At 41.6% G+C, this 12,037-nt stretch overlaps 1 protein-coding gene across 1 annotated transcript in view; it reads left to right on the forward strand.

Annotated features, from left to right (window-relative positions):
• The first annotated feature begins 2,569 nt into the window (after positions 1-2,569).
• The window catches only part of sardh (sarcosine dehydrogenase), a 43,966-nt gene continuing 34,498 nt past the window's right edge, over positions 2,570-12,037 (forward strand). Inside the window, exons 1-8 of the mRNA XM_047569951.1 lie at positions 2,570-2,781; positions 3,735-3,924; positions 4,379-4,515; positions 4,688-4,866; positions 6,681-6,860; positions 7,763-7,886; positions 7,973-8,073; positions 11,398-11,502. Coding sequence (XP_047425907.1) covers positions 3,740-3,924; positions 4,379-4,515; positions 4,688-4,866; positions 6,681-6,860; positions 7,763-7,886; positions 7,973-8,073; positions 11,398-11,502 — 1,011 coding nt within the window. The 5' untranslated portion in view covers positions 2,570-2,781; positions 3,735-3,739. The remainder of the gene's footprint in view (positions 2,782-3,734; positions 3,925-4,378; positions 4,516-4,687; positions 4,867-6,680; positions 6,861-7,762; positions 7,887-7,972; positions 8,074-11,397; positions 11,503-12,037) is intronic.

A 12,037-nucleotide genomic window follows, 5' to 3' on the forward strand; every position in this document is an offset into this window, starting at 1 on the left:
ATAAATAAATAAAACATGATAAAGCTTTAAAAGACTCTACCTAATCTAAAGTTACCTTGAGTGACTCCAAATAAATGTCAGCTGTTCTTGAACTTTTTTTTTTTTTTTTTTTTGGTCTGCACTTGGTTGAATGTGAGTCATGGGCCACAAACAACCTACAGAGCAATGATGTAGATCTTGCTATTGAAAAAATATTGCTAATGTGACGCCTTCAGAAGTGTTTCCAAGGCCTTAGATTTACCATGGAACACCGTGACAATGGTCCATTGTCAGAAGTCAAAAAGAAAAACTGGTCGGGAGGGCTGTTAAGAGCAACAACATTAAAGGAGCCGCAGTTCTTTCTTCTTTCTGCAAAATCATCAACAGCTTAAGGACAAAAATAGGAATGTTTTACAATCTGTGAGGGAACATTTTTTTTTGTAAAAACCTGACAGACTCGAACCCAAACGGGCTAGGTACTGTGATAGCGTCAGTGGCTGCTTCAACTCAACATTAGTTCAGGCAGATATAGACTTTTTATATCCACTGTAAAACACTCAGTGCAGCTTAAATCTGTTGACTTACTCAGCCGATCTGAGACCTTTCGGTTTTTGTAATTGATAAAAAGCATTGACTGGACAGTCAGCGTGTTGTGCGTTGTGGCCACATAGATTTTGTTTTGTACACTCTGATTTCATCAAGCTTCTGTAATTATTAGCAAGTAGTTGGTAAGTAATTCATTAAGAGAAGTGGACCAGTTCCTGAAGCAGCTGCAGCTGCTCCAGCATTTTATGTCTTTTATATACTCTGGTAAAGTTTAATTTTGATCTTATCTGTTAATAACACTTTGCCGCAGCACTTTTCTGGCTTGTCTTTGTGTTTCTTGGCAAACTTTAGTCTGATCCTGTCTTTTTCTTTTGGGCTATTACAAGTTTCTGCAGTAGACCTGTGATTCACCTGTAGGTGTCTTCTATGAACTGTACATTGCTTTAGTGTTTTTCTTGAGAGCTTAAGAGGATCATCTGTTGCATGACAGTTGCTGTCCTTTTGTGTGTGCATGCATGCTCGAGGAAAGCCCCTGTGCACCTTAAAATGGTGGCAATTACCCCAATACAACCACAACCACGCATGTAAAAGAACGAACATGTAATCCGCTTTGGAATGTGATAATTGCCTCTGTCATTCATACTTTTCTTTTAATTTTAAATACATCAATATATCAGCAACAAACTTTATATTTAACTCTACTGTTAACTTACACAAAAGTATCACTCACTGTAAAGTGTTTTAGTTTATTCAGCTAACACTACGGTGCCTGCACTGTGGCAAGTTTAATGTAGCTTTTCCCACACAGTTACATGTCTGTGCACACACGTTTAGCCCTGAGCCATACGCACACGCACTAATCAGTCTGATGTGCACTTAGCTGATGCATCCAGTGATCTGTCATTTGTCTCTGGATCATCAAGTCACAGATCAGAATGAATGTGTTGCTGCTGAAGTCACATGTACATATGTGCTTATAGCTGGGGTGTTTGCGCAGGCATAGCAGACCTGCTTGCACATGGTACACAGTATGTGTACGTGCTGTGCTAAATAAACTCATCGGCATGAAAAAGATCTGAGGATCTGAGATCTGAATACAACAAAGTTCAAAGTTTACTGTTGTCCTGTTTCTTAGTTTCAGACGCAAAGTATTACACACCCCACACATAAGATAGACGGACAGGCTGCAGCTCCTACATTCAGCTCCTGTCCTGCTCAGGGCTGTTTGAACTAGACTAAAGCTCCTGTCACAGGAGGGAGCCTAAACTCTGAGCACTGATTGGCTGCTGACGAGGAGGTGTGGACTCATGAGGTCAACTGGCAGGCAGAGTGACTGCATATGGCTCAGGACTGCAGAGCATAAAGTTTCATAATGCTGGTGCAAGCTGGGTTCCCCTCTCTTCTCTTCTCTTCCTTTGCAGTGCAACACCACTTTACATGTAATGCTTTTCGCAAAGGAAGCTGAACATAGGCATACATTATGTTCTATATTAATCTGATGTTCTACTTCTGCTTGGTTTGATTTCTGGGCCTAAAGGAGTTTCAGCGGCAGCTGCGCCCCCGACATCCCCCAGCACACACACACACACACACAGATTTAGGACTCCATCAGGAGAAATTGACATTTTCTGCTTCTGCAGATGGAATGAACATTTAAAAAAAAAAAATAAATAAAAACAATGCACATACTTGCACATGCACACAAAGACCCCCAAGTATGTTTCTTTTTTGTCTTTCCACATGTGTCTATGCTACATCCTCGCGAATATCCCTCCAGCAACAACCAAACACAATTATTTCCATTCATTTATTTAGTTTTTTAGTTTATCAATTAATAGAAATGTTAGAAATATTATATAATATGCAATAATATTTTATTTATTTATTTATTGTCCCGTGGTCCAGCACAACGTTGGCAGGGCATTTCCACTGATTTGATCCGATTTCACTAACTTAATTTCTGACAGCCTGCCCTGTCCTGCGTTGACTGCGTTGTGTGCGTATGTGTGTGTGTGTGTTACTATAACACGGCGTGGGGAGGGGTGAAAGCAGGAAGTACAGCTGGGTTCCCGCTGAATGCTGCAGCTCAGTCTGACAGTTTAACTGCATCTCCTGGGGCACGGCAGCAGCGCTATCTGCCTTTGGTGTGCAGAACCACTCGGCCATTTTCCTCCTCTACTCGGGCTTCTTCGTTTTTTTTTTTTTTTTTTTTTTTTTTGTTTTGTTTAGATCTTGCATCGTTATCGGCTACAGCCAGTAAGTAGCCGGAACTATTAAAATGTACATGTGGATCTATTCTCGTGCGCTAAAGTTACCGTGTGGTGCAGCTTGCGGGGCTCGTATGCTTTTGCACGGAGCTGTAGTTGGTGTGAAAGGTCACATGCGCCGTGTTATGCCACGTTACTAGGTGCTAAGGGCACCTTTTATTTTTTTCACGCCCGAGTGTGTCCATTCAAGTCTTGGCCATACGTTATCGCGCATACAATCTCAACACAGCTGAGAAGTCAGGGCCGAGCCACGTCTGAGTTGTTGTCTCCTGCTGTAGTTTCTTACGCACGTTGTGTATAAGTTCGTTGCCTCGTTTTCTCAGATCTTTCTCATGGAGTCAAACTGTTTATGTTTCAAACTGATTCATAATTATGAACCACACACTCCTCAAACCCGTTAATCCGCATGCACTGCCATTACATGGGCGTTTCTCTGTATGCTCACATTCTAACAATATTCTGTGGAAGTCTTTTGTGAGTTTTTTTTTTTTTTTTTTTTAATTTGTGTACCTAAATGTGACGGAGTTCGCCGTTTGTTTCACCTGATACGTGCCTGAAGCCTCGGCAAACAATACCTTTAACCTGATGCACAATAGGGACAACCACTTTTCTGATATGTGCCACTCTGTGAACTTTGATCTCCATGCAGGAATTTTGTTTTTGCTGTCTAGTCATTGTTTTGGGAGTGTTTTCAGTTTGCAGTCAACCTGTAGACTTTGTGCTTTCTTGGTAGAAATCCCTGGCACTTGAATCAAAATAAAGTCATCACTGGAGTCGAATGACTTGAGCTAAATCACCTAACATGTTTTCTGCATCCAGAAAATGTTGCCGTGTGTTTTTCTTTCTTTCTTTTTCTTTTTTCGAAAAAGTTGCACTGTGCATGACTTCACTCCAACACCTTACACTTTCTGCACAGTACAATGTGTCTGTGACTGTCCTCAGGTGCCATGGCCTTCGTTGGGAGCGCAGTTCGACGAGTGGTGTTGGCAGCGCGGGCTCCCCTCTCTCCTTTGTGTCGGGCAAGCGCTCGGTCCTACAGCTCAGAGCCCACCAAGGAAAAGAATGTTCCCTATGAGAAGACGCTCAAACAGGAGGACGGAGCCACGTCTGGACCCACTAAGCCTTTACCCAGGTTCGGTTAATGTGTGGATGGAGTAATGCATCCCCGTGAGGTCTCGTATTAAGATACTGGATTGGCACATGATTGTGAAAAAGCAGCAGCTGGTGGAGGAATAATCTAATGGTCACTTTATAACCTGGCATAACTTTGAAATATTTGTATAATTCTTTAGGTAAGTAGTAAAAATGTTGGCATTTTTCTTTTTAATTTTATGCAACAAAAGTTTATATGAGACAGTTTAAGTTCTTAAATGCTACAGTTATTAGACAGTTAGCTTAGCTTTGTATAAAGACTGGAAGAGGAGGGAAACAAAGTATCTTTTGCGGTTGTGTTGCCGCACAGATTAAACTGTGTGTCAACAATGTGTCAGTTGTTATACTTTCATAGATTTCAGCCTTGCCTTTCTCTTGTTTTCAGTCCCTTAGTTTAGCTAACCTAATCTGCAGTTACCTGTCACCTGCCTCAGGTCTGCCGATGTGGTGGTGATTGGAGGAGGCAGTCTAGGCTGTCAGACCATCTACCACCTGGCTAAAATGGGGTTGACCAACGTAGTTCTGCTGGAGAGAGACAGACTGACTGCTGGCACCACCTGGCACACCGCAGGTAAGAAGCTGTAGGAGTGTGGACGGCTATTATGGCGTGTGTATTTACCTGGCATGATGCATGCTAAAATTGTAGCATCCCAATTTCCCATCCCATGCACGTAACACCCCAAGTGAGCACGAGTGCCCACATTCTGTACGCAAGAATCTTATGTCTAAGGTCATTTTACCAGGCCTGCTGTGGCAGCTCCGTCCCAGCGATGTTGAGGTGGAGCTCTTGGCCCACACCAGGAATGTGATCAGCAAAGACCTGGAGGAGGAGACGGGTCTCCACACAGGCTGGATCCAGAATGGGGGACTCTTCATTGCTTCCAACAAGCAGAGACTGGACGAATACAAGCGCCTCATGTCGGTAAGTGAGGACAGAATAGCTGTGTGATTCGGACGAGAGATTTAAAGATATCATGGGGCAAAAGATTTGTCTAAAAAGGATTTTGGTATGAATGAAGGGCTTTGCTATTGTCTGACGTAGCCCTTATTTCATTATGGGGAAGTTTGAACTGATACGGATCAAGAATAATTCTTCACTTAAGTGGACATTCCTACAATGAGACGGAGCCATTCTGTGGTGAATGAATTCGACTCTAAGGTGCTCACATGACTTGTATGATGGTTGTTACTTTTCTGTCCATCAACGCATAAAGCCTGCCTAAAGTATTTGATCGGCCATTCAGTCATTCATTAATTCAGTCATTCATTTTCTATAACTCCTGGGGGGACTAGAGCCTATCCCAGCTGTCATTGGGTGAGAGGGGACCAAAGGACTAACACAGACCAACTTTAAGAAAAAATATTTTCTTAGAAATGCATACCAGTCAGCCACAGCATTAAAACCACTTACAGGAGAATAGAACAGAAAAATGTAAAGTAGATAACATTGACCATCTTGTGGCAATACAATGTCCTGCTAGGAAAATTTTGAAACTTGCATTCATGTGGAACCTAAAAAACAAAACAAAAACAAAGGTGTTTATATAGCCTACAAATTCACTAGATCCCAAACTGATCACGTATATGTGGGGTGCTCTGAAACAAGCCTGATCCACAGAGTCCCTCCCCTCACCCCATAGGACCTAGAGGTCCCCCACTCACAATAAATGGCCCATGTCCATTCTCTGCTGAGTCAGAACTGTTTTGGAGGCACAAGGGAGACCTACACAATATTAGAAAGGTGGTCATAATGTTATGCCTGATTGGTGTATCTTATCTCTGCCCACCTAAATGTCAGTCAGAAGAAATGCCACAAAGCTATATTCAGCTTTTTTGGCAGTTTTATACGGCATTTACTGCCATAAGATTTGGTTAATATAGCTTTAAATGGTTTCCGTAGCAACAGGTGTCACTGAGTCCACTACAAAGTAGCTGGCAATAACTGCTAGAAGTTTTTTTTTTTTTTTTTTTCAAGCACATAAGAAGACTTGAGACAGAAGTGGTATCACTGTGACAGCAGTTAATCGCGTACAGTGTGTACAATGTCCTTGATGTGTCTGTATGTAAATGTACTATATGTGTCTGTCAATGAGTAATGGGTCATAAATAATCTAAATAATTGCATTATTGAGGTAATGAACTCTGCACTCATTGGATATCACAGAACAGCACATTTAAACATGATGGGTGTGCAGCACAGATTCTCCCACTCAGGCAAATGAAGCGCTACATGGAACAGATTTTAACCTGCTCCTGCAGCACTTAATGACTTTTAAATGCAAAGCCAATTGGAATTTTAATCGCTTAATACAAGGAGGTGGCATATTAGCGGGAAAGACTTCGCTGTGTGCCTCGATTATATGTGTTCAAAGTCCACTTGAAACATCACATTACCAACGCACATTTGTAAAACTAGTCCAGCCACAACAAAAGACTACAAAGCATGTCCACATCAGCACACATTGATAAAAACTTCATTAATGACATGGCGCTTTACAGCCTCAGATAACGCGGCACCTCCTGCAGCTGCTTCACAGGAGGAAAAATTATGAACTCTGTGGCTTTGGAGGTTTTATTGTGAAAGAACCTGCACTTTGTTGTACCCGCAACAATGCTAAGCAAACAAAAGATTTAAAGTCCTGTCAGACTCCATATGCACATTTAAAAAAAAATGGTTTCTCTTTAATCAGTAAATTCAAAACCTCTATAACAAGTCACCCGCTCCTTTTTCTCTAGCTTGGTAAAGTTTATGGAATCGAGTCCCATGTCCTGTCGCCTGCGGAGACCAAGGATCTGTATCCTCTGATGAACGTGGATGATCTGTACGGAACGCTGTACGTCCCAAAAGATGGCACCATGGACCCCGCGGGAACCTGTACCACCCTAACCAGAGCGGCCTCTGCCAGGGGAGCCATGGTAACCTGCTAATTTCTATGTGCTGCTCTTCTGACCCCAGCTGTGGTCAGAGGTGCTATTTTTTTTCGGGTTCAATCTAATCTTGTGAATGTGATATCTCAGAAACATCTCAAAGAAATGTCTTGTCACTGTAGATCCCACAAATACATACTTGGTCATACCTCAAGAATTTGTGGTGGTAGTAATTCTAGTGGTGGTAATTCTAGTCTTGTTAGATCGGTTTGTTCTATTTTAGCCATGGATATGGATTACAGCGCATAGCATATGATACAGTCCGTGTAATTGCATTTCAGTTGGTCTATTGGAAGGCTTTGCAAATTTTGATTTACTATTTTTAGAATGGCATTTTATCAGGGCGAAAGTTGTTTTGCAGGTGTACGTTGCATTAATTGTTTTCATACCTTCATTAGCCAGCAGCGTGTAGTTACTGCAAATTCGCCCAGTCACCTGTTTTCATGAGCTGTTGTCTTAACTGTGTGCAGTCTAAAAATGGCACCCTTATCTGAACAAGAGAGTGTACATTGCCAAGCCTCAACCTTGTGCACAGCTAACCATTAATTGCCGTTTCGAACAGAAAAGGGCTTGACTGGCAGAGACGAAACGTGCTGCATATCATCATCATGCTAGTCTATATGCTCACTTTGTTTTTAAGATGGTCAGTACTTTCATTACAAAAAAGTTGGGTCCACACCACTGCCTTTTTTTTGTAATAGTGGTTACTTTTTGTGGATCACCGTGGTAACTGACTCTCCATGGGTGCTAGAGAGCAAGCGAAGACCTCCAAAAATACCGTCCCAGTTTCAACTGTAACAACTAAGGCTAAATAGTCAAACAAGAGTTGTTGGTTCAGTAGAGTGGAATGTATCAGCATTTCAGTAAACATCGTGTCCCCTTTGAATCAGGTGATCGAGAACTGCCCTGTAACTGGTATTCAAGTGCGAACAGACGACCTCGGGGTGAAGAAGGTGAAGGCGGTTGAGACCCCCCATGGGACCATAGAGACACCTTGTGTGGTGAACTGCGCAGGTGAGATTGCAAAAAGAAAAAAAAAATCAATTTCTGGTGTAGTCTACAGCTGCAGGTGGCATGCTTGTTTCTCCGTGTACCTGCAGGTGTGTGGGCCACCAAGCTGGGAGACATGGCTGGAGTCAAGGTTCCTCTCATCGCAATGCATCATGCCTACGTGGTGACAGAGAGGATCGAAGGCATACAGGTAGGACTGTAATTTGTTGAGTATGTGTTCTTTATAACTCATAGCGCAGTATCTCAAAATGTGCCCCAATGGGTTTTACAGTGTGCACAGTGTCCAACACCATCTGCCTCCAGAGCATCGATTCTAGAGAAAAAAACAAAGGAAGAATAACTGAGGAAGGATTCCTCTTTCAAAATTCAGAGAGATGTGCATAAATAAAAACACAAGAGAACACTTATATGAATGAAATGATCAGGATCTAAGAGCCACGTGGCATCCTGAGCATCACTGGTGTACACGGATCAGCCACAACATTAAAACCATAGACAAAAGAAGTAAAGAACAATTACTATGCCTGGTTGATGTAGATTACAGAAAAAAATATAATTTTAATAATTTATTTTGGGGTTTATTTTATCTCTTTGTTAAATTGTAACCTGAAAGAAAATTAATTTCTTCACTTGCAAGTTTATTTAGTGTTTGTTTTGTCAGCATATATGTGGGATGAGGAGAAAGAGTATTTTAAACCTCTGGTCATTCCATTAACATATATCGAAGTGAGAGTAAACATTGGCAAGGACTTCACGATACGATACGTATCACGATACTTGAGTCACGATACGATGCATTATTGCAATATTATGATTCTGCGATATATTGCAATATTCTACATAGTTCACTGAGAAATGTTTAATGCGGCTTAAAATACACGTTGTGTATATGTACATCAGCTGGCAGTGATAATTCATTGGACAAACTGAGTCAAAAAAACAATGTTAATCCAGATGATCCATTTCCAATTTATTGCACAGAAAAAGTGGTGGTGGAGGGGTGGAAGTCGTTCACAATCAGCCCAAAGACATGACTTTTAAAATCGATATTGTTGGGTGAAAAAACATCGCGATATATTGCCATATCGACATTTTCTTTCCCACCCCTAGTGTCGTCAGTGCAAGACGTTGTTAAATGGAAAAGGCAGCACATTTCTAAAGCAATATTTCTGTCATTTGTCTACTTCTTTCACTCATACAGACTCATACATTGCTTCCTTTTCCCAATAATCAGTGTTAATTTTAATGTTTTTATAATATGGCGAAGCAGCTTGATGTTTCCAAGGTTTCAGGGCAGAGAAATCATAATGGCGATACCTGTGTATCATGATCATTTCACTATTACTGTTTGTTATAAAATATTATATGTCATTAAAAGGGCTAATGGACCCTTCAGCCTCAACTCAAATTCAACTTAATGTTCATGATATTATTATTTTTTTTTTTTGTCTGTAATAGACTAATTTGATCAAGAGGGGGCACTGTGACCAAACAGATTTCAGCCTATAATGGTCCAGACTGGAATGAGATGCTTGTTTGTGTGAAGTGAAAATAGGAGGTTGATGCCGAGGACTCTACTGTGTGTTGTGCATCCACTCCACAACACACTGTCTGACATGGCTTGTGTGCACGGTTGTGAGTCTTTGTTAGCGTACTCAGGCGTGACTGCGCTCACCCTCTAGAGGCTGGTGGTTTCAGGCGAGCTGTCAGAGCTTCCCTGTGCTATGTAGTTTAAGAGGAGCTTAACCAGCATTACTGCTTCATCATGTTCAGCGACGTCGGCCCACAGACAAAGCAAAGTGACACACTCGCACGCTCTGGTGTCATCGGGAAATCTGTTCCGCGGGAGTGTGCAACTTGTCAGGTCAAACATTTCATGCTGACCGCGTGTCTGTCTGGAAGTGTCTGACAGGAAGGCTGTAAATTTTCAAAATACCACCAGAGTAACTGCTGTGGTACAGTGATAGATGTTTTTATCTGTGTGTATGTATGTGCACATGGAGGATAGAGCGTAGTGCTCAGTGTTCAGTATCGATCACATGGAGTAAGCTGCCAGACTGAGTGCGGAGGAAAGGAACAGTTTGGCTTTTATTATTCGCGGCGAGCCGTTTTTGAAATGTCAGCTTGTTCGCTGGTATTTTGGTTTCATACCCGGAAAGCCATTTGACTCTAGAAAGAAAAAGCCCTCATGACAGAAAGGATACGGATGAGACAACAAAGTGTGGCTCTTCACTGAACACTTCTGCATGAATGTAAACCGACACACACAGGGATGAATGAATCTCTGCTGGTTTATTCTTTAAAAGATAATTTCATGGTACATCAGTAGCTGAGATGTGATTCGTAGAGAAACGCTCTTGTTAGTTGAGGTGTGTCATGCTGTCTGCCAGTTGCGCTGTAAAGATTTGTATGGTTGTTCTGTTCTGTATTGTATTCCCTCTTCAGTGTACGGCACATGAGAATGTGCGTTGAGTGGGAAAGCTACAGTGGAGTAAAGCACTTTTGTTTCACCTTACTCACACATTTTTTATGATGGTCTTCTTGGTCTTGGTTTCCTTCTGCTATTCGTTTCAAAATAACTTGTATGGTGAAATTAACAGTGAAAATATCCATTGTTACATTGTTACTGAAGCAGCTTCATACGCCGATCTGCCACAACATTAAAACCATATTAACAACACATTGACCATCTTGTGACAGTACAATGTTCTGCTGGGAAACATTTGGAAGTGGCACTCATGTGGATGTTACTTAGACATGTACCACCCACCTAGACCAGACCAGGCACCCCCACCCCATAGCAATGACACTCCTTGATGGCAGTAGCCGTCCCCAGTAGTTCAGGAACAAGAAGAAACATGAAAAATGGCACAAGGTGTTGACCTTGGCCTCCAAATTCACTAGATCCTAAACTGATCAAGTTTCTGTGGGGTGCACTACAATAAGAAGCCCCTCAACTCAACCCATTGGATGCAAAGACCCCCTCCCACCCCCCACAACCTCTAACACCATCCTGCCACAGGACACCCCCAGAAGGCCCATGTCCATTCTCTAACGAGTCAGAACCGTTTTGGAGGCACAAGGGAGACCTACACAATATTAGAAATGTGATCCTAATGTTATGGCTTCATCTGTGTTTCTTGCCTGACACTGTGTCTTTGAATTTTGAAGAAATATTTTACAGTCACATTCATTTTGTAGATAAAGATTAAAGCTCCTGGAGCTTACCATGGTCATTTAAAAAATTTAAAGGCCAAATAATTTATCATACTATTCTGTCCATATGAGTTTGGTTGTCTGCAGTATTATCGTTTATTATTTTAGCTATTTACTGAGACATACTCAAGTTATTGTTATATAATTGTCTCAAAGTCAAATCTTAAAGCGTCCATGTCCAATTTTGAGGGAAGATTTAGGAATTGCAGCCATTTACATACACAGTCCCCTCAAGTGTAACTGGACAAACCTTACCTAACCACTTGCGGACTAATTCTTTCCACTTTAACCTCTCCAGAACATGCCAAATGTCAGGGATCACGACGCGTCGGTGTACCTGCGCCTCCAAGGTGACGCCCTCTCCGTGGGTGGTTACGAGCAGAATCCCATCTTCTGGGATGAGGTAAGCTTGAATATTACTAATGATTAACCTTCTCCCTCCCTGTCAGTGGCTCTGATATTGAGAAGCCTCATGTATTGACCGTCTGTGTGCCTAGCTGAGCAGCATGACATAACGTCTGTCTGGATTCACTTAAAAAAAAAAAAAAAAAAAAAAAAAAAAAAAAAAAAAAAATCTAATACTTCAATTAGGAGGCTGAATAAACTTTAATCCTGTTTATATGCTTCTTGTTCTGTGTCATTTTGACCTCATCTCTTATTTATTCTCTGTGCTGTAACTGTATTAGCTAGGAGGTCAGAATGCATTCATAACATTGCTCATAAATCTCTCCGTGTGCGTTCATGAATCTTTCCCACAGAGTATGCAGATAATTTATTCTAGCAATATCAGAAGCAAGCCTCTTTCTAAATAATCCTTTTTCTGTCTTTCAAAGTTCTCCTCATTGATTTTTTTTTTTTTACATTGCTTACAAAAACACACATATAAACACCACCCACCGACCCAGAACTCCCTCCACCCCGTTTTTCGCTTAGTAATG

Source organism: Mugil cephalus, chromosome 19 (assembly GCF_022458985.1).
Source record: "Mugil cephalus isolate CIBA_MC_2020 chromosome 19, CIBA_Mcephalus_1.1, whole genome shotgun sequence".
NCBI classification, from domain to species: Eukaryota; Metazoa; Chordata; class Actinopteri; order Mugiliformes; family Mugilidae; genus Mugil; species Mugil cephalus.